The 21,567-nt window shown below is 41.4% G+C and overlaps 1 protein-coding gene across 1 annotated transcript in view; it reads left to right on the forward strand.

Moving 5' to 3' along the window:
* The window catches only part of usp9 (ubiquitin specific peptidase 9), a 48,546-nt gene extending 32,418 nt beyond the window's left edge, over positions 1-16,128 (forward strand). The window contains 27 exon segments of the mRNA XM_038721025.1: positions 496-616; positions 739-869; positions 1,157-1,435; positions 1,564-1,701; positions 1,997-2,134; positions 2,461-2,627; positions 2,759-2,867; positions 3,020-3,166; positions 3,296-3,442; positions 3,544-3,751; positions 3,835-4,055; positions 4,220-4,407; positions 4,505-4,678; positions 4,780-4,921; positions 5,096-5,852; positions 7,580-7,703; positions 7,784-8,009; positions 8,186-8,315; positions 8,468-8,653; positions 8,921-9,141; positions 9,253-9,341; positions 9,437-9,593; positions 10,001-10,213; positions 11,168-11,197; positions 12,874-12,972; positions 13,976-14,172; positions 14,174-16,128. Of these exon segments, the coding sequence (XP_038576953.1) occupies positions 496-616; positions 739-869; positions 1,157-1,435; positions 1,564-1,701; positions 1,997-2,134; positions 2,461-2,627; positions 2,759-2,867; positions 3,020-3,166; positions 3,296-3,442; positions 3,544-3,751; positions 3,835-4,055; positions 4,220-4,407; positions 4,505-4,678; positions 4,780-4,921; positions 5,096-5,852; positions 7,580-7,703; positions 7,784-8,009; positions 8,186-8,315; positions 8,468-8,653; positions 8,921-9,141; positions 9,253-9,341; positions 9,437-9,593; positions 10,001-10,213; positions 11,168-11,197; positions 12,874-12,972; positions 13,976-14,172; positions 14,174-14,234 (4,800 nt within the window). The 3' untranslated portion in view covers positions 14,235-16,128.
* Positions 16,129-21,567: the final 5,439 nt, after the last annotated feature.

The raw sequence follows: 21,567 nt of genomic DNA on the forward strand, positions 1-21,567 counted from the left end.
CCACACTGATGCAGAAATACATTTGATTTTCATACTGCGTTTCTCAATATTGAAATAAATCCATGTCAGAAACATTTAAAGTTTCAAGTAAAGTAGCCCAATTAATGTCTGTTATTATCACAAGACATCAATGACGTGAAAATTTGATTCATTTTAAGATATGCTGCTATTGTCATTATTCTAATGTGCTTCATCAGGATGATTAAATAAAATATTATTGATTAGACATGTTTTTGATATTTATTTTGGATAAATTGGTATGTTAATCGAGTAATAGGCAACTTTCTTTCTTTAGAATACACAAAATTAGTCGTTAGATTAATCGAGTAATTGAAAAAATAATCGATTAATTAATCGATTTGAAAAATAATCATTATATACAGCCCTACCACAGTGTGTTTTGTGTTCTAACCCCTGAATTGAACATGCAACAGTGTGTTGTTGTGGTTTGATCAGTATGTGAACAGCAAAAATCTTACCTCTGCCCTATTTCAGATTATGTCGCTGCATCTGCGCTACATCTCCTTCCTGTGGCAGGTAGCTGACCTGGGCTGCAATCTCAACATGCCACTGCTTAGAGATGGAGCTCGAGTTCTCATGAAACTCATGCCCCCAGGTATACATGCAGCTGTGCTTTCAATATATTATCCAGCCAATTTACTTGATGAAAACACACCTACACAAACACACATCGCAAGCAATGATAGCTCAACTGTCATGTTTGGGTGTTGTCCTTAGATAACACTACAGTGGAGAATCTGCGAGCTGTGTGTCTGGACCACGCCAAGCTTGGTGAAAACAGCCTCAGTCCCTCACTGGACTCGCGCTTCTTTGGCCCTTCACCCTCACAAGTGCTCTACCTTATTGAGGTGGGTCTCAGTGTGCTCATGCATCACAAGTTGTAGTACTTAATGTGCCCTCGTAACCACTTTTTTGCATTGTCAGCGTGACTAACCTGTGATGCAGTAATGTGCCATTGTGTGTTGATCTATGTATAAACAGCAGTACTACAACTTCATTAACAGTCATAGTATATAAATATGTGGCCCATCTCACAAGATAAACTTGACTATAGCTGGATAATTGTGTTTACTCAGATGTTTTTATATATATATTATATAAAGAAGGTTTCTTACTATTCTCATCCATGCTCCAGGTTGTTTACGCTTTGCTGATGCCAGCCAGTGCCACTCTGGGCGAGGATGCCAGCGATTTCCAGTACAACTTCTTGAAGAGCGGTGGGCTGCCACTGGTGTTGAGCATGCTCACCAGGAACAACTTCCTCCCATCTGCGGACATGGAGACACGGCGTGGGGCTTACCTCAATGCACTGAAGATCGCCAAGCTCCTCCTTACTGCTGTAGGCTTTGGTCATGTGAAAGCTGTGGCAGAGGCCTGCCAGCCCAACGCTGAGGGAAATATTCCTGTCTCACCGGTTAGGCCACACACGTAACTTGCACAGAGACATACCTGTATGACTGGTTCCTCAGTAGTTGATTGCCATATCACTTACATACCTTCATCTTCCTCCAAACCCCCATCACCTTCCCTGCATATCTACAGATTAATCAGGCCACTCATGACCAGGCCCTGGTCCTCCAGAGTGCCCTGCAAAACATCCCTAACCCTGCATCAGAATGCATGCTGCGCAACGTAGCCATCCGCCTGGCACAGCAGATTTCTGATGAGGTTACAGAAAATGTAAGAGAATGGATTTTTCAACTTTTTTTTTTTTATATTAGACAATGTACTATTGCAGAATTGAATTTTAAAGAATAGTTTTTTTTTAGAGGAAATTTAAGGTTAAATGTCTGAATAAATAAGCTAGTAATAAAGCTAGATACCCACTCTTTAAAATGTTATAATTAATGTAGCGTTGGTTGTACATAAAGAATAAATGTATGTTCAAACAAACACTGGACGACTAGATGAAAATCTTTTTATTGAGTGCTGCTGTCAGTAATAATGGCTTTTATGGAACAATCTTTTTCACCAGAATTTCTTCCAGGCATCAAAGTACATCCCAGACATTTGTGTGATCCGAGCGGTGCAGAAAATAGTTTGGGCATCAGGCTGTGGTACAGTGCAGCTTGTCTTCAGTTCAAATGAGGAAATCAGCAAGATATATGAGAAAGTAAGTTGCTCTTGAATTTTGCTCTTTGAGGGTTTTGGGGTTTCAGTTGTGTTGAATGTTGTCCAACAATCAGGTATAATTAATCGAATAGGAAGCAAGAGCACATTAGTGTGACAGTTGTGCAGCATAGACTTCCATATGTGTGTTGTAGAACCTGGGAGGCTGGACAGTAAAACCTCCTGTCCCTAAAGGTCCTTAGCTTTGAGCAAGGTACACACGAGAAACAAAGAGCTCTTGATGGGTTTAGTGGACTTTCAAGGGAATAGCAATTTAAAAATTGCAGTGCTTTATGCACTATTGCATAATATCTTTCATCCTCTTGTTAGACAAATGCAGCAAAGGAGCCAGATGGGGAAGATGAGCAGGTGTGTTGCGAGGCCCTGGAAGTGATGACACTGTGTTTTGCCCTGATGCCCACGGCTCTCGACACACTCAGTAAGGAGAAGGCTTGGCAAACCTTCATCATAGACTTGCTGCTACACTGCCACAGCAAGTAAGTACACCAGGATACGTTCCAACCAATTGCTGAAACATAGATGTACCGACTTATATGGCTGCGACATCGTAATTTTTTTAGTTCTGACAGAATAGCACGATGGTTATGTTGTCATTTGTGTTAAACAGATCTGTGCGTCAAATGGCCCAGGAGCAGTTTTTCCTCATGGCGACAAGGTGCTGTATGGGCCACCGACCCCTCCTTTTCTTCATCACCCTCCTCTTCACTGTGCTGGGGGTGAGTGGTTCTATGCCTGGTTTTCTTAAAGACTCATCATCATTTGTCTCTCCTTTCTTTTTATTAAATGCATTATAGTGCATCACCACAGTGCCAGACACGTTAACAGTTAACTGCTTACAAGATCCTAATTTCAAATTGTCCATGTCCAGAGTACAGCCAAGGAGCGAGCCAAACATGCTGGAGACTACTTCACTTTACTCAGGCATCTTTTGAACTATGCCTATAACAGCAACATCAACCTGCCAAATGCTGAGGTGCTGCTCAACAATGAGATCGACTGGCTGAAACGGATAAGGGTAAAACTGCTTGTTAATTATATGTTCATGATCAGTTTTTAATACCTTTTTGCCAATATGCCCTCTCAAAAAGCCTGGTTTTTAGCGTGTGGGGCAGAGTTGATGGTTCGTAATGTTTGCATTTACTAGGATGAAGTTAAGAGGACAGGAGAGACTGGTGTGGAGGACACCATCCTGGAGGGCCACCTTGGTGTCACCAAAGAGCTTCTTGCCTTCCAGACACCGGAGAAGAAGTATTATATCGGCTGCGAGAAAGGAGGAGCCAACCTCATTAAGGTACAATAAACAGATTATACCTGAAAACCGTCCGTTCTCTAATCTTGTCTCCTTTCTCATAACATTACTAAGAAGTAATATGGCCTTTCCATCTTGTGTAGGAGCTGATTGACGACTTCATCTTCCCAGCATCTAATGTGTACCTGCAGTACATGAAGAGTGGGGAGTTCCCCACAGAGCAGGCCATCCCAGTGTGCAGCACCCCTGCTTCCATTAACGCTGGTTTTGAGCTCCTGGTGGCACTGGCTGTTGGCTGTGTCCGCAACCTCAAGCAAATAGTCGACACCCTGACTGACATGTACTACTTAGGTAGGGAGACATCAGTGTGGCAAATTCACAGATGTATTTCATGGACTATTTGTAATCTACCACTATTGTGACTCTCCTTCCAGGTTGTGAGACACTGACAGAGTGGGAGTACTTGCCTCCGGTGGGGCCACGGCCCAACAAAGGCTTTGTAGGTTTGAAGAACGCTGGGGCCACCTGTTATATGAACTCTGTCATTCAGCAGCTGTACATGATCCCTCCAATCCGCAATGGCATCCTGGCCATTGAGGGCACAGGCACTGATGTGGATGATGACATGTCAGGGGATGAGAAGCAGGAGAATGAGGTATGGTGAGAGTTTGTGCTGTTCCAAGTGATCAATAGATTAATTTATACAAATCATCTGATCATCATTTAGCTATTACTCTTTAGTCTTGTTTCCCCAGTGCAGTAGCAAAAAGTAATGAACACTTGTTGTTTGTGTTTCACCTGTATGTTTTGTCTCCACAGAGTAACGTGGATCCTCGTGATGAGGTGTTCAGCTACCACCATCAGTTTGATGATAAACCCTCCAGTAAGTCAGAGGACAGGAAAGAGTACAACATTGGGGTACTACGTCACCTACAGGTCATTTTTGGACATCTGGCTGCATCCAGGCTGCAGTACTATGTGCCTAGAGGATTCTGGAAACAGTTCAGGTATTTCAAACTAAAAGTAATGCTGATTTGTATCTGCATTTTCCCTGTTTAGAAGTTGCCAATGTCTTAATGCTTCTCTCCGTTCTACCCTTTCCAGGTTATGGGGAGAGCCAGTGAACTTGCGAGAGCAGCATGATGCTCTGGAGTTTTTCAACTCTTTGGTGGACAGTCTGGATGAAGCTCTGAAAGCCCTGGGCCACCCCGCCATGCTCAGCAAGGTACTGGGAGGGTCCTTCGCTGACCAGAAGATCTGTCAGGGATGTCCCCACAGGTGAGTGCAGTCCTTATCTGTGCATGGTTGCTGGAAATATTTAAACAGTTTCAGAAATATAAACTTCAGTCTACCTAATTGATCATTTTTTGTGTTGTCAGGTATGAGTGTGAGGAGTCATTCACAACGCTCAATGTAGACATCAGAAACCACCAGAACCTGCTGGACTCCATGGAGCAGTATGTTAAAGGAGATCTGCTTGAGGGGGCCAATGCCTACCACTGTGAGAAGTGTAATAAAAAGGTAAGAATGGAGCACCCATCTGGTCACCAGCCAGTGTTAGAATGTGTTACTCTTCTGTGGAAATATAGAGGCAGGAATGGCTGTCCCATGGTTTACTGAATAGTATCTGTTTTCTTTTTCTCATTAACTTCTTGGAGATGTATTTAAATGACAATCTGTAATGTTTGCTCTCAGGTGGACACGGTGAAGCGCCTGCTGATAAAGAAGCTGCCTCCTGTCCTGGCCATCCAGTTGAAGCGCTTTGACTATGACTGGGAGAGGGAGTGCGCCATCAAGTTCAATGACTACTTTGAGTTCCCCAGGGAGCTCGACATGGAGCCGTACACTGTAGCTGGTGTGGCTAAGCTGGAGGGGGATGACGTCAACCCGGAGAACCAGGTCATCCAACAGAACGAGCCATCTGAGCCCACACCTCCAGGCAGCTCCAAGTATCGTCTGGTGGGAGTGCTGGTCCACTCAGGCCAGGCCAGTGGTGGACACTACTATTCCTACATAATCCAGAGGAACGGGGGTGATGGCGAAAAGAACCGCTGGTATAAGTTTGATGATGGTGATGTGACAGAGTGCAAGATGGACGATGAGGAGGAGATGAAGAACCAGTGCTTTGGAGGGGAATACATGGGCGAGGTGTTTGATCATATGATGAAAAGGATGTCATACCGGAGGCAGAAGCGCTGGTGGAACGCCTACATCCTATTCTATGAGCGTATGGACTCACTGGACAAGGACAGCGAGCTTGTCAAATACATCTCGGAGTTGACGATCTCCTCCAACAAGCCACATCAGGTCAAGATGCCTGGTGTCATCGAGTGCAGCGTTCGCAAGCAGAACGTGCAATTCATGCACAACCGAATGCAATACAGCCTGGAATATTTCCAGTTCATTAAGAAACTTCTGACCTGTAACAGTGTCTATTTAAACCCTCCTCCAGGTATGCATCATTTTGTGTGTGTGCTGCTAAATGGGTATTGAAATGCAAAACTAATTCAGTGGATCTTATGTGTCATTGTATATTGAAAGATTAAAAAAACTAAATTAGTCTAGGTAGCCACTTAGCTTCAACTCAAACCTTCGTTGGGATGTTACAGAAGCAGTGGATAAACACTTGAATCATAAACTGCAACATAAATGCACACAAAAGCTGGCTGTTGCAATGGATATTGTCCTGGTGAACACAGCATTGTTTGTTTTGTTTTTTTGCAGTTCAATTTTCCACCCTGTGTAGCTTTTTTTTACCTATTTTATTAAATCAAATAAGTTGAGAACCTCCTTTTTAGTTTCAAAACCTGGCCAAAAAAATGTGCAGATACAAAAACAGACAACAGATGAAACAATATTAAGGGTCAAATAAGCTAATAAGAGACAAACCAGACAAGGTGGGTAAATGCATCAGGGATCGATAATATACCTTATAAAACGTACAGTTCAACCCTTGCACAATTGTGTGAGTGACTGTAAATGTGAGGCATGTGATTTGTTACAGCTGCACAGTATCGCTCTTCCAGTTATGACTGCATATCCAATAACCTCAGAGGGGGTATCATCATATCTCTACTGTAGATTTCAAAGCTTCTCTCCAAAATTTAGCAGCTGCCATTATAATTTTATCACTAATATCTGGCTTGCTTGTTAAAGAGCTACATTTCAAAGTAATGCTAATATACAGCTTCCCAGTGGAAAGAATTGGTGGTCAGTAGCGTTGAGCATTGGCTGCCGAGAAATGCACTGCCTCTGTAATGCATTATTAATCGAGCCAGAGCCCCGTAATGTTCCACAGGAAAATAAATGTTTGAGGGCAGTCATCAGCACAGCACTTGATTGGTACAGAATGATTCAGATCTTGAAGAACATGTAGTGAATAGATGGATAGCACGTTTTATTTGTTACCTTGAATCCCCTTTAAAATCCTTTTCAGCAGCAGCAAAGTGAGTTTTTAAAAAAACAACCTTTGTTTAGATTTTTAGACAACCCGGCTGCTGATACAACACATTGACCCAGTATGTCAGTTTGATCTTATGATTTGATATTATTGATTGGCCTTACGCAGAGAAAGTTGTGACGCTGTGGTCTCTCATTCTGAGCTGACTGCTGCTGCGTTATCTTGCGTTTTGTTTTTTATTGTAGTTTATGCAGGATTGAACTAGGATGAGACACGATTTTCTGCCATTCAGTTTGTTTCACCTCGCTATTTATAGTACAGCCAGTCAATAGTGGAAGAGTCACGCATTATTCATTAGGTTGACTCTGTAGTCCAGCACATTAGATTTCACAGGAAATAATGATTATGAGGTTAAAGAAACATCTGTGTCAGAATTGTAGCCCACTTTGTTTATGGTCCCGAAATCAGGGAACAAAATTAATATAGAAAATCACCTTTAAAGCTTTAAGTCTCCTCTATAGCCTTATAGTTATTTTATTTAAAATCCATTGTGCTTGTATACAGAGTCAAAACAAAGAAAACTGTCACTAAACTACATTTATGTATGCTGTGGTGATTATCACTATTGCTAATAAGTGAGAAGATACGTTGCATATATTGGAAGCAACTATTTTTCTTTTGTAAAATTTAGCTTTGTTCCCTGGGTCTAGCTTCACAGATTGTTGTCAGCTTATGGTACTGTGACTGTGTTTTGTTAATCATTACTCTCTTTTTATCAGGACAAGACCATCTTCTGCCAGAGGCAGAGGAGATTGCTATGATAAGTGCTCAGCTGGCTGCTAGGTTCCTCTTCAGCACAGGCTTTCACACCAAGAAAGTAGTACGGGGTCCTGCCAGTGACTGGTAAGCTCTGTCTGCCTCTTTGTTTTTTGGGTTTCTGTTTTATCCATTTCTATAAATATTTTCCTTGTCCTTCCCTCCAGGTATGACGCCCTCTGCATCCTGCTGAGACACAGTAAGAATGTACGCTATTGGTTTGCACACAACGTTCTGTTCGCTTACCCTAACCGCTTCTCGGAGTACCTCCTTGAGTGCCCGAGCGCTGAGGTCCGTGGTGCATTCGCCAAGCTCATAGTCTTCATCGCTCACTTCTCCATGCAAGACGGACCCTGCCCTTCCCCCACCGCCTCGCCTGGACCCTCTACTCAGGTCGGTGCCAGACTTTACTGTGCTCTTTTTTTTGGAAGACGCTTTAAGTTGTTTTGATTCACACGTTTCCTGAAAGATACTTTAGGTAGTTTGTATCACTGAGAGGTTTCTCATCCTGCACTTTTTTATTGATGTAACCCTGCTGTGGTTTATTGTTTTCCATGTTTGTACATCAGGGCTGTGATAACCTCAGTCTAAGTGACCACCTGTTGAGAGCTGTACTCAACCTGCTCAGAAGAGAGGTTTCTGAACATGGCCGTCACCTGCAGCAGTACTTCAACCTCTTTGTCATGTATGCCAATCTTGGTAAGGAGCACAGAGCAATCACAACCCCTGTCATGTACATCTGTTCCTCAGTGAATTGTACAAGCAAGCTTTATGCAAAATATTTTTTTGTTTGGGACTTAAAGTGCTGCTTTCTTTCCTCCCCCTGCCGTCACTACTATTACCACACACAGGCCTGGCAGAAAAGACGCAGCTGTTGAAGCTGAATGTCCCTGCCACTTTCATGTTGGTCGCTTTGGACGAGGGTCCCGGGCCTCCCATTAAGTACCAGTATGCTGAGCTAGGCAAGCTCTACACTGTGGTCTCCCAGCTGGTTCGTTGCTGTGACGTTTCTACACGCATGCAGTCCTCTATCAATGGTGAGTGATTTACTCTGAGGCAGTTATACATGGTGAAATGGCCTGGGATGGTTTGGTGGTGGGGAGAGTTAGAGCCCAATGAGGATTTTCATCCTTGCTCAGGATCTAGTGACTGACCAACCAGCCACTCTGAGCCTTTGTCTAGTGTAGGCAGAGCTTGGAGCTGAGGGCTTTCAGAGATGACTGATGAAAAGCGTTGTCTGAAGAAAATATATGTATATATTTGCCTCTAATAATTGCATGTATTTCCTTCTCTACCCTCTCCAGGTAACCCTCCTCTCCCTAACCCGTATGGTGACACCAACCTGACAGCTCCAGTGATGCCTGTGCAGCAGCTGGTGGCAGAGATCTTGTTTGTGAGGACCAGCTACGTGAAGAAGATCATCGAAGACTGCAGCAACTCTGAGGAGACGGTGAAACTGCTTCGCTTCAGCTGCTGGGAGAACCCTCAATTCTCCTCCACTGTGCTTAGCGAGCTGCTCTGGCAGGTAAATTACTAAATGCTTCCTTAGACCAACAGATCATCCATAATTCTGCAGGTGGCTTACTTGTATGCGTCCAAAAGATCTTCAAATTATATACGTGTTGTGTGCCTGCAGGTGGCATACTCCTACACCTATGAGCTGAGGCCTTACCTGGACTTGCTGCTACAGATCCTGCTCATTGAGGACTCCTGGCAGACACACAGGTCAGAACGATAGCTCAGTGTGGAAATTATGAGTGCTGCATTGTTTTGAATGCGTTCAGAGTTTCAATTTCTCCTTCCCCTGTTTGGTTGTGTAGGATCCACAATGTGCTGAAGGGCATTCCCGATGACAGAGATGGGCTTTTCGATACCATCCAGCGCTCCAAGAACCACTACCAGAAACGAGCCTACCAGTGCATCAAGTGTATGGTGGCTCTCTTTAGCAACTGCTCTGTGGCTTACCAAATCTTACAGGTACACTAACAGATCTCTCTTTCTCATGTTGTGTCATGGATTACATGTCATGGACTCAGTTTCTGATTTGTGGTTTGGAAATGCCAGATAACAGGAGGTTCTACCTTTTTTGTGGTCCCCAAAGTTGTCAGTCCTGTTACTTTTTCTTGGTGAAGAGCATTTATCATCTCCAATAATGTTTATTTGTAGATTCTACACTCACTACACAGTTGTTGCATGCTAACCAGCTGCTGTCTCTCCCAAACACTAGCTAACATACACTCAAGATTCATTGATTGAATAACTGTCTTTCTGCTATCTGAGCACAGCACCAACAGTCAAATTACTTGTTAAGAAAAGGAAACCGTGTACCTCATTCATTCATACAACAGGCGAAGCTAATCAGCATGTTGTTCTTGTGCATACAGAGTAATGGTGACCTGAAACGAAAGTGGACGTGGGCAGTGGAGTGGTTAGGGGACGAGCTGGAGAGGAGGCCATACACAGGGAACCCCCAGTACACCTACAACAACTGGTCCCCTCCAGTTCAGAGCAACGAGACCTCCAATGGCTATTTCCTGGAGCGTTCGCACAGTGCACGTATGACACTGGCCAAAGCCTGTGAACTTTGTCCCGAGGAGGTAATTGCATTTGCATTGTACCCTTCACTCACACACATGCACGCACACTTTTGCCTCATGTCCCATTAACAGTATTTTCCAGTCGATTGTGTTTTAGGAAGCCAAACCATACCAGTAAAACTGTAGGACACTTTATGTAGGTATACATGTGCCAAGTTAAAAAACACCTGAAGTTCAGAACAGCTGCTTAAAATCAACAGTTCTGTCGGACTTTTCTGTTGAAGTCAAACATCAGTATGAAAGGGGTCTTTCTGTTGTATATATGAAATCAAGAAGGCCTCATGAATATTGGAAGTTACCTGTAAACCACGGTAAAACATCATGTTAACAATGGTGTGCAGTGGTGAAGCTAACAGAAAAATCCCCCAGAAATACTGTATGACTGAGCCAGAGGAGTTTTAACAACCTGATGTTTACCACACCACAGCAACACAACAACTCCATTGAATGGCAAAACATGGCCAGCTTTTAACTGAGTGTATATATGTACAATTACTAGGTTGACTAGAATATTTATTATCAACACTTTCAATGATTGATTTATCATTTTCTCTATCTGATGTCATATATAATATATTGAATATGTTTCGGTTTTTGTGGCTGTTTTCCTGACATTTGATAAAATAAGTGATTTTATAGACCAACATTATTTTAAAATATGACATTTAATAGACTTGGACTAGAATGATAGAATGATTAATCAGTTAATTGATTGAACCCGTTAGTTTAGTGTCGCCAGCAAGCCATTAAATGTAATTTTCCTCCCTAAGTTACAGCTATGATATGTTTACTGTGCTGAATATGTTTTGTATTGATTCATGGCTGCAGTTCACAATGCATACAAATATTATTTTTTATTTATTTTTTTGTTCTCACTTAAAATAAGTTACTTGTATTTTTATGTTGACAAATCCAGTCAAATGACACACTTCTCCTGTAATATTCCATACACAGCTCAAGTGTACTCAGGGAAGCCCAGGGAAGGTCAGTATTCCAGGCACCACAACATAAAGGAAGGAAATGAAATCAAATTTGATTAAAGAATGAGAGAAACTATGAACAGTTGGCCAATGTATAGGCCTCCAACACAGTTAACAATGTTTAATTAGAATTGCACATATTTGAGTTTCCTGTAGCTTAGGTCGTCAGTGGCAGAGGTTAGAAACATGTTGAGTCCCCATAGTCTTTCCCATTTTGTTGCTCAGTTTTTTTTGGACTCTTATGGGATACACGTTATATAAAAAGTTAAGCACAGGAGGTTATAGTAGGTTATGTTTATACAAACTGCCAGAATGCTTTATAGACAGTAAATGAATTAGCACTTTGAGTTGTCAACAGTTTTATTCCCAGTATATAACCCCTTGAGATGTGTATTATTGTTTTTCTATCTTGTATATGTAGCAAGTATGTTAACTTTTCAAGTTATGAACATGCCCATGCTGTGTTAGCAAGTCAGATTGTGACAATAGACAAACAACAAAGTTAAAAACAAAACAAAAAAAACTGCCATCCTCCATCCTGTTGTCCACTCGTAAAAGAAAAGGTAGACAGGCTGCCTGTGAGATGCCACACAGTGTAACTGGCATAAGAGATCATGTTATGCAGCTGCACACAGTGAACAGATCTTTGTTCTCTTGCTGTCCAGTGGTCCAGCCCGTCCCAATGATCAGCCAAAGCAACGTCACTGACATAGCCAGTCTTCCATCTCAATCTAGTGCTCTTTTCTGAATTTTTGCTTCCTCTTCAACTCACGCTGCCAGCCACCTGCATCTGATTGAAGTATTTCAGACATAGTGAAAGTATTTAAACTGTAAGACAAGGACTGTACTATAAGCAAGATTGTGTTCCCTGTTATGCTGTTGCAGCTAATATACTATGTATTTATAGGCATTAGTTGTTAAACTTTTGACATGATGTACCAGCAAATAAATTCTGAATCTGAATATTATCACCTGTTAGCTTGGAGAACTAATCATTTACAAAATTAGGACACTATCTGACAAAACAACCTGTAACACAAGGTTGTCGATCACTTCTTGATTTCCATTAAATGGGATGTAGTTTGAAAACCCCACGTTTTTTGTATATTTTGAATAATAGCTCGATTCAAAGAGTTTGAACAACAGAAGGATGTTTTTTGTGATGGCATTTATTAGTACAAATTTGTGTTAATAGCCTGACAGGTTCTGTTTTCCCACTTATGACTTCACAATCATCATGTCATAATGTGTTAAGTTGCACATGTTTAAACAGAAATGTGATTTACTGTCACATAGTTATATGATTAAGAATTGTTAAATGGGGTTATTTAGTATTTTTCTTAACATCAACAAACGACAACTAAAAAAATAAAAATAAAAGGCCTTTTCCTTTGAAAACGGCACACTGAAACCACCTCGACAGCAGAGTTTCATGTGCACCTTCTGTTAGCTGTTTTTTTGCTCTCAGGTGTAGAACCCACACACACATAATGAAAATTGAAAATGTAACAGACATTACCACAAAATCTCCTGGCAGAAGCTTAACATTATACCCACTGTTTTGTTCAGATAAAGTAGCAATTCCTGCTGTGCATATATTTATTTTTATATATATATAGTCTCTAATTTACTTTGAAAGTTGAAATTAATTTGTGATAACATTTATCTCATGTCTGCTAGGAGCCTGATGAACAGGAAGCACCTGACGATCAAGACTCTTCCCCACCTGAGGACACCTCTCTGTACCCTCATTCTCCTGGAACTACCCAGTTTCAGCAGGTAGTGTCTCAGGGTCCGGTTGGCCTCGCGTCCTCATGACAGTCAGCGATCTTGTAAAAGACACTCTGGTTGCTTTCATGCAGCCGGGATTTCTGATTGTCGTATTTACTGTTTGTGACACAGCTATTATAGCGGAGCAGTGAGTGTGAGCATGGAAGTGGCATCAATTCTCGTAGCCAGTCTTCCATTAGCCCTGCGTTACTTCAGCATCCTAAGTGTTATTTCATGCCCGAGTGCTCACATAACCAAGGCTCAAGTTTATAGTCAGTGTTCCTGAAACTACTTTTGTACAAATATTTGAATATTAATATAATTCATTTAAAACAACCAAAATTCCCACATTCTTTCATCACACATTTAAAAATTAACAAAATAGTAATGATATAATAAATTTTCCTCTTTTAGCCTTGAGTGGTGTTTTGAGATGTTCCTTCATCTTATCTGACCGTCAGTGACCGGGCAGCATAGTTTTTCTTGACCTGAGGAGAATCAGGCAATATAGAGAAGGCCGCAGCTTCTGCTTGGTTAGCTGTGATCTTTAAGTCCTTCGAGGCCACACAGAACATAACTGTTCAAGGATTAGGATCATTAAGGGATAAGGCTGGAAATATTCTATATTTGTGTTATTTTCAGCAAATCCTGTTAAAAGACCAAAGCAAACATTGCATTATTTTAGTCTCTCTGGGATTTTTGTCTCAAAATCGCTCATGTTCATGATGGTTTTTTTTGTCAATGGAGCTCAATGACACAGAGCAGTAAGACACATCGGGCTGTTGATACACAGACTAGTTAGTAGGGATAGTTTATTATTGGTTATATATTACTGGATCACAACTGCACACAGCTGATGAGACGATGTTAGGAACAGCGTCTAGAAGTCTTCCAGCCTTGGACAAGCTTAAAACACGTGGCAGTGAGTGCTAAAACAAATTCAGTACTTGTAAAAGTTGAAGAATTTCGTTTGCAGTCTTACTGATTTTTTTAACTTTCTCCTCCTGAACAGAATAACCACCCCCATGGGCAGCCGTACACCGGGCCTGCTGCTCAGCATATGAACAACCCTCAGCGTCCGGGTCCTGCCTCTGCCCCGACTCCAGGCCCCACCCAGACCCCCACACCAGGCCCTGGTCCCACTCCCGGCCCAAGCCCGCGAGCACAAGAGAACTGGGAGAGCACCGAGGAGGTCGCCCCTGCCCCTGCCCCGCCCCTGCCCCGCCCCTGCCTCTGCCTCTACCCCAGCGCCTGCCCCGCCTAAGGAGTAACATCCCCTCCCCCCTCTGCTGTGCCTCGAGCCGCCATTGTCCCGCTCTCCTTCCTCTCATCCTTCGGTCAACAGAGCTCCTCGTCGGGCGCCTCTCCCTCCCTCTCTCTCTCTCTCTCTCTCTCTCTCTCTCTCTCTCTCTCTCTCTCTCTCTCTCTCTGGCCCCAGGGCAGGGCAGAGCCGGGCCTCCCATCCCCTCTCCAGGCCACATCTCTCTCCCTCCTGTGAGAGGCGCTCTTCCCTGGCCTGGGGCTGCCTGACTGTGCGGCAGGAGCCTGCCGGCGGCTGCAGAGGCGAGGGAGTGGACAAGAGTTCTAATAAAGAAAAACAAATTTAACCAGAGCCGACGATGCTGATGCGCTTGTCTACACGACGGAAAGGTGTACATAGTATGTTAATGTTTTTGACTGTTCAGATCCCCCAGTAGCATAACTGTGTGGTTTGCTGTTGGGAGATGTTGCAGATATTATGAAAAACAAAATGGATATTATAAATAACAAAAATGCCCAAAAAAAACTGTAAGAAGACAACAACTCCTCTTTGTTTTATCACCCATGCTCAGCAGTAAAGTAAGTTCTACATCGGACGGTTACTGGTCATTCAACTGTAGAAGGACGCATTGTTATTATCATAATTATATTATTATTCTTAAGCTCCTTGGCAACCTTATGACCGATGCCAAATCAACTCACGAGCTGTGGTTGGTTTTAGTGTGAGATATGGAATGGTTGGGTGGACTTTTACGGTGTTTGGTTGATGTGAAAAAGCAGTGATGCAACATTGTTCTGAAACTCATTGCCTTTCTTTTTCTTTTCTTTTTTTGTTTGTTTGTTCTGGTAATTAATTCAATCCTTTTTCGAAGCTCTAGTTAATATGCTGTAACATTTAGCATGGCTTCTCATCAGAATAGTGTAGCCCAAGGGAAGACTTGTGATCATAACAACCTGAAGCTGTTCTTAATCCACATCTCCAGAGGGGTGTTGTTACCCTTAGGTTTTTTTGTTTTTCTTTTTTCTACTCATCTACCCTATCTACAAATGAGGGCGATATTTTGAACCAATGTATGAATAAGTGGCTTTTCAATTGCACATTATAATCCTCCACCTTCACATTTGGCAGTCAGTTGTGGTGGGATAGACGGCTTAGCTTTCATATTTAGGAATTCTGAAAAATGAAACATATGCAACAGAATTGCTGCACTGGTTATCTGGTGTATAATAGACTGTGTGGTTTGCTTCTGTCTCTTCAATAGAGCCTAGTCGTAGACAGACTTGTTGCCCATCGGCTTCGTTTCTGCCATGGAGCTAGTCAAGTTTTGGCGTCTGGCTGTGGTTCGGGATGAAGTACCTGATCCCGACCAGCAGCGAGACCCTCGCCCTCTATCGCTCCTTGGAGAATAGGTTCCACAGCAGGGTTGTACCGTAAGAATAGCGGCTGGTTAGTCATGTTGCAACTTGAGCTAATTCTGTAGGAGTAAAAAGGTAAACATCAGTAAATACTGTATTTAATTGGTAACTTGAATGCATGTATTTTTTGATTTTTTTTTTTTTTGTCTAAAAACATACCAAATACTCCTGCAAATGAAAATATTCTGCCCATCGTATTATATTTAAATATTTTGCTCTTATTTTATAGAATTTATTTTGTTGTATTTCACTAAAAATAGAATTTGATTTAAGAGGAACATTTTTGTCCTTGTGTTATTTTTAAAGAAGATATTGACTGTACAGAGTTCTGCGCCCTGTTTTTTGCCGACTTTTGTTTTGGCCATGGTGTGACGTTGAATTCTGGAGCTACAGTCGCGATGTGGACTTTCACTTTGTGAGGTTTTTTGTGCACAGAAATATAACAAAAAAAGCATTGCGCCCTTAGCAAATAAAGAACATGGAATCTTGCTTGTGTGTCATTTTTACTTGTGGACAGTAAACATCTGCTAAACTTCACCAACCTTCATCCCGAAGGTGTCCAGTTTCACACACATTGGCCAGCTAAATGATACCTAGAAGTCTTACAAAATGCATTCACATTTGCTGGTGACGTATTGGCAGGCTTTAAAGTTTTGTTTTGTACAAAGGCGTGAAGTTACGACAGCATGGTTTGTTGATTCTGCATCAGTTAAACGGGTGAGGACAATTTTGGTCTTGAGATCCTCATTTGAAGGGGCACTCCACCAACTTTATACCTAAACTACTTCTACTATGACAGCAGTTGTACACTCAGTTCAATATGTTTTGTATCTTTTGTGTTTGGCCCTGAATTGTAGGGAAATAAAAATATAGCAGAAAATGGAAATAATGTGAGTACAAGTACCTTAAGTGTTTTTAACCAGTACTTGAGTAATTGTACTGCTGTGGAACAGTTAAGCTATCCTCATTGATGTTAATGGGATGGACAAAATTATAGCTGTAATAAAGTTCAACAGCACCACAAGGAGCCTCCATAAGGAGTATTCCGTTGAATCAACATAAACCGAATATTATAACCTTCAGGATTTATTGCAAGGCTGTTGTATTATACTATTAGTTTTAGCTAGGTGTGCTTAAACTGACAACCAAATGTAAAGTGTTTTCTGTTGCTGCAGAGGGTTCATCTTGACTGCATTTCTTTTTTCTTTAAAGGGTAAGTTTGGTATTTTGCAACCTGGACCCTATTTTAATTTTTTTTAGTGTTTATGTGATTAATATAATGGGACAAATGTTTTTTAAATTGCATTGAGTAAGCAGCGTAATCCGTGTGGGCAATTGCACCCTGTCAAATTACTAGTGTGTCAGACAACAGTCTTAATATCTCTCTCATCAAAGCCACCAGTCTCCCTTGACAAAAAAACATATTTTTCCCCTTTATGGTCTACTGCTGCTTGATCGGTTTGTGTTATTCAGTGACTTTGTTGTTCTTAACCATTTTAATGTCCCATTTTATTCCATTTTCAGGGACATGCTTTTATTTTGGGTTTCTACTAGAAACTTTGCATGCTTTAATGTTTTTTTTTTTTTTTTTAAACCCCACATTATTATATTTCTCATACTACCCACTGCTTCAGCACCTCTATTCACCTGTCTGAACATTGTTTAGCTCGGTTTGGCCCCCCTCACTAAAAAACCACTTTCTTCTGAGTGGCCAACTTCCCAAAGCCAAGCAGAGGGGCAAGATGAATCGAAGTGATAGGACCCGCTATTTAAGACTAGGCCTCACTGATTACTGTACAAAAACACAACTTAATAACTTTATTCACTGCTCCTGGTGAAACTGGATCAACTGCCTCAACTTTCGGTGATTTATGGAGTTTGTTTGTTATTAGTTACTTTAGCTTAGCGTTTCTCAACACCGGCCCCCAGGGGACATTCAGAGGATGACGGGACCGCTGGAAGGAATATTTTGGAAAGGGGGGCGCTGAGCTGGTTCTGGGGAGACGGGTATGGCTGATAGACTGTATATAAAAAAGTATGGCTGCAGCCTGGAGCCTCGTGCCTTCCGCTAGTTTCTACATTTCAAAATAAAAGCTTGCGTCTTGTTCCCTATTTCTACCTCGTTCTTTGGTGTTTTTGAACTGATAAATGAAGACTGTCATGCTAATGATAGTGCTATTATAATGCTGTTCCAGCAATCTGGCAGAAAGATAGTTTTAAACGTAGTTTCAAGTGTCAAAATGGAAATTGCGAATTATGTGTGTGTTACACACTCCTGCACAGTAGATGGCGGTATGCACCTAAACGTCGGAGTCACGGGTGAGTTCATTCATGCAATCAATTAAAAACGTATAAACTCTTAAATTATGATTTTGGCCATAGATATACTTTGCATATTTCTGGGTTTTATTGTTGTTTTATTGAGGACCCCCAGACCCCCTCAATTTAATATCAGTGTTAATTATTATCAATAGTAATTATAAAATTCATAATAAATTTGGGCTATATATAATTTATATATCTGTTGCTTTATAGACATACTTTGGGTAGGCAGCAATGGGGGGGGGATTTCTGTGCTGGGCTAAGCCCCCAATGTTTCAAGAGCCTGGAAACGCCCCTGGTCTGCAACATTAAAACCTGCCAGTTTCCTCCACTGCGACTGAACGAGACGGTGTGAATCATAACTGTCCTTCTCTTCAGAGTTTATGTCAGCTTCTTGAGACGCAGCTCCGTGCTGCCTTCTTGGGAACGGGAAGTCAGAGTAGCCCATGATCTGTAAAATTTCACCCACATGACGTTTACTGTGTAAACTCTGGAAAATGGACCCTCTTATTCTTGATATAACCGTGGAAAAATATCCTTCTCTTAAAAGCGTTATTTTCTCTTGAGTTATACACAGTGAACGCCTTTCTAAAAACGTGTTTAAACAGAAGTTCAGTGGTTAATAACTGAATTAAAATGAATTAATTTATCATTGAGGTGAAAAGGTGCCACAATCACATTTAAAGAGGTTAATTCCACAAACAACAGATACAAAGAGGAGGGAAGACTAAATCATGTGTGTCAAATAAGTTGATCTACAGGAAAGACATATTATAAAGCAATAAAGAAGGCTGAGAGCCTTACTGCAATATATTCTGATAGGTTTTTTTATATTTTGAATTGCCACCTTCCACCTGAATTTTGTGTTTCCCTTTATATAGATAAAACATTTCTGCCATAAATTGGTGCAAAGAGGCAGAATTTTACACCAGAATGCAGGAAATTAAGTCTTTAATGCTCAAAATCATCTGGTGGAGGACCCCCATACCCCCCACTTATTAAGTAGTGCATTCAAGAAAACTGTGAGGAACATTTTTGTTTCTTGGGAAAGTCATAAAATTGTTGTCATTCACTTTTGCACTTTTTTCATATTTTCAACAACAACAACGATAATAATAAAAATCAACAATATTCACTGCAAATAGCCAACATCTTTTTGATGGGTGGCGGTAAGGGACCTGGATAATGGAAAGAGGGGCGCTGGCCCAAACAAGGTTGAGAACCACTGCTTTAGCTGCTTACAGCTAGTAAGCTCAGTTAGCAGTGCAGCTAGCCGTCTGCTGAGTCTGCCTGGACTGGAAGCTTGGTGCTCTGGAGGTGTGTTGGGGTTTATCCTAATAGTACAGAAGTTTTGGACCGCAGAGCCAACTGATAACAGCAGCTATGGTTAGCAGCAGCTAGCGGTTACTGTAGCGTTAGTAACAAGTAACTTTATTCATCACAGAGTTATGGTAGAGCAGCTGGAAGACATCAGAAGGAAAACCATAAAAGCACTTTGTGTGAGACACACTGGTCAATCTCCTGCCCTAGCTCTATGGAAAGACCACTTGGGGTAGTGTTGGAAGATGTATTGTGTACAGTGGAAGGGTGTGTCTTCAGCACTGAAGGACTGGAGAAGGTCCTATGTGATTCCTCTATGACATCATGAAGGGAGGCAAATTTAAATGGCACCAAAACGGCTTGCACACACCTTTACTGAAACACTGAGCAGGAGAAAAACAGAGGATTGGGTATTTATATTTAACAGGGGGGCAGTGGATAAGACACATGCCTTTGGTGTGAGAGACCCGGGTTCAAATCCACTGAGACACCACTGTGTCCCTGAGCAAAACACTTAAGAGATCCAGAGATGTGTGACCTCTGACATAGCCTATATAGCAATTGTAAGTTGCTTAGGATAAAAATGAATAAATGTAATGTAAATGTAACATAGTTTGCTGGTCTAGACACAATGGAGACACATATTTAGGTTGAAAAGACATGGAAAAAGTGGATTCTGTATAATATGGGTCCTTTAAAACACTAAATGAGCACAATAACAAACAAACAAAAACACTAAAGTCACACAATAGCACAAACTAACTGACCGAAGCAACCATAGGCCAGCAACGCCTGTGCTCTGCAGGTAAAATTACTATTTTTGTCAAGGGAGCCTGATGGCATTTTACAAGAGCGCTATAGCGACCGTTTCTGGTTAAACAAAAATGATTTTGGTCTTTAAAGAAAAGTTATATCTCCATAATGTTAAACAGACATCAGAAAAAAATATAACTGCAATACATGTCATATGAAAGACCTGTTCAACAGACAGGGAATCTGATGAAGATGCTATGAGAAATCCAGCGTTTCTGGAACTTCATCGTGCAAACTGACAAGTCAGGATATCTCTGCTGGTTCAACCTTGAACTCTTGGAGTCAAACAACTTTATGGAACACACACACACACACACACACACACACACACACACACACACACTAGGCCTAGTTTATATTGAACTAACTTCATTCCACAGTAGCAACAGAAGAAAAACTAAAAACATGTTCCAAACAGTGTGTGTGTGCCAGAGAGCTAAATCAGACACAGAAACTCTCCTACTTACTGCCATATCATTGCAGCTAAAAGTATTTCCTCATGCAGTAACGAAAAACCATTGTTGTTTGTATATAGTAACTTAATTATCACTTGCGAAGTCTCAGACATCAGCCCAAGGATTGGTACGTGATGTCACCGTCACTTACTGATCCTTCAGAAATGCTTGAGAAAATGTAGCGTGTGTGGAAGCTACCGCGCTACTCTGCCAATAAAAGAGCTTCGTTACTGAAAAGCTATTTGATTCAGAAAATAGCGACGCTTCCACCAAGCTACTGACAAGTTAAACAAGTATTGTAGCGACGCTACTTCCCAACACTGGATACTAAATTGCTAGATTTTATTCTGGTGGGCCACACTTTAAGGAGTCCTAGAAAGACTTCAGATACTTCTGTTGCACAAAATAATACTTTTGTGATGTTTTCAGTTTTTCTTGATACTGCTTTGGCCTCTTCATATCTCTTAAAACTTTGGTTTAGCTGTTCACACATGGGCCATAGTCTGTGAGTGGGTCCCAAAAACCTTTAATTATAAAGAACAGATCCATCATTGCATATGAGGGCTCTCCCTTTTTCCAACTTCCCTGATATATGTGCTCCCTCTAGTGTACATCATGGACTGTACACTCAGTTACTAGTTTATTAGGTACTAGCAAATATAAAAGTCAGAATTATTACAACAAATCCAGTATTCATTAGGTTTATAATGTGTGGATTCAATTCCATGGTCGTTTTTGGGGCTTTAGTCTGTGGTTTTCTGATATTAAGTACTGTGTATTCCAGTGAATATTCTGCCGTTACATCGTGAGACTAATTTATCAGGTGCACTTTAGTTAAGACTGCTGCAGTCTAATGGAATTATTTGACCTCCATTAAGATTATACAGGTAATTTTATGTTGCAGAGGTGATGAGGTTACAGTCTGCTTTGTGGTACTTAAAATCATTAGCCGATGGTCATGGGCTTATTTGTTTTCCAATCAGCTTTTCAGTTATCAGCATCAACTGCACATCACCAG

The sequence above is a fragment of the Micropterus salmoides genome, unplaced genomic scaffold (genome assembly GCF_014851395.1).
Source record: "Micropterus salmoides isolate LMB-PRFRI ecotype aquatic unplaced genomic scaffold, ASM1485139v1 Ms_hic_scaffold_15, whole genome shotgun sequence".
Taxonomy (NCBI): domain Eukaryota; kingdom Metazoa; phylum Chordata; class Actinopteri; order Centrarchiformes; family Centrarchidae; genus Micropterus; species Micropterus salmoides.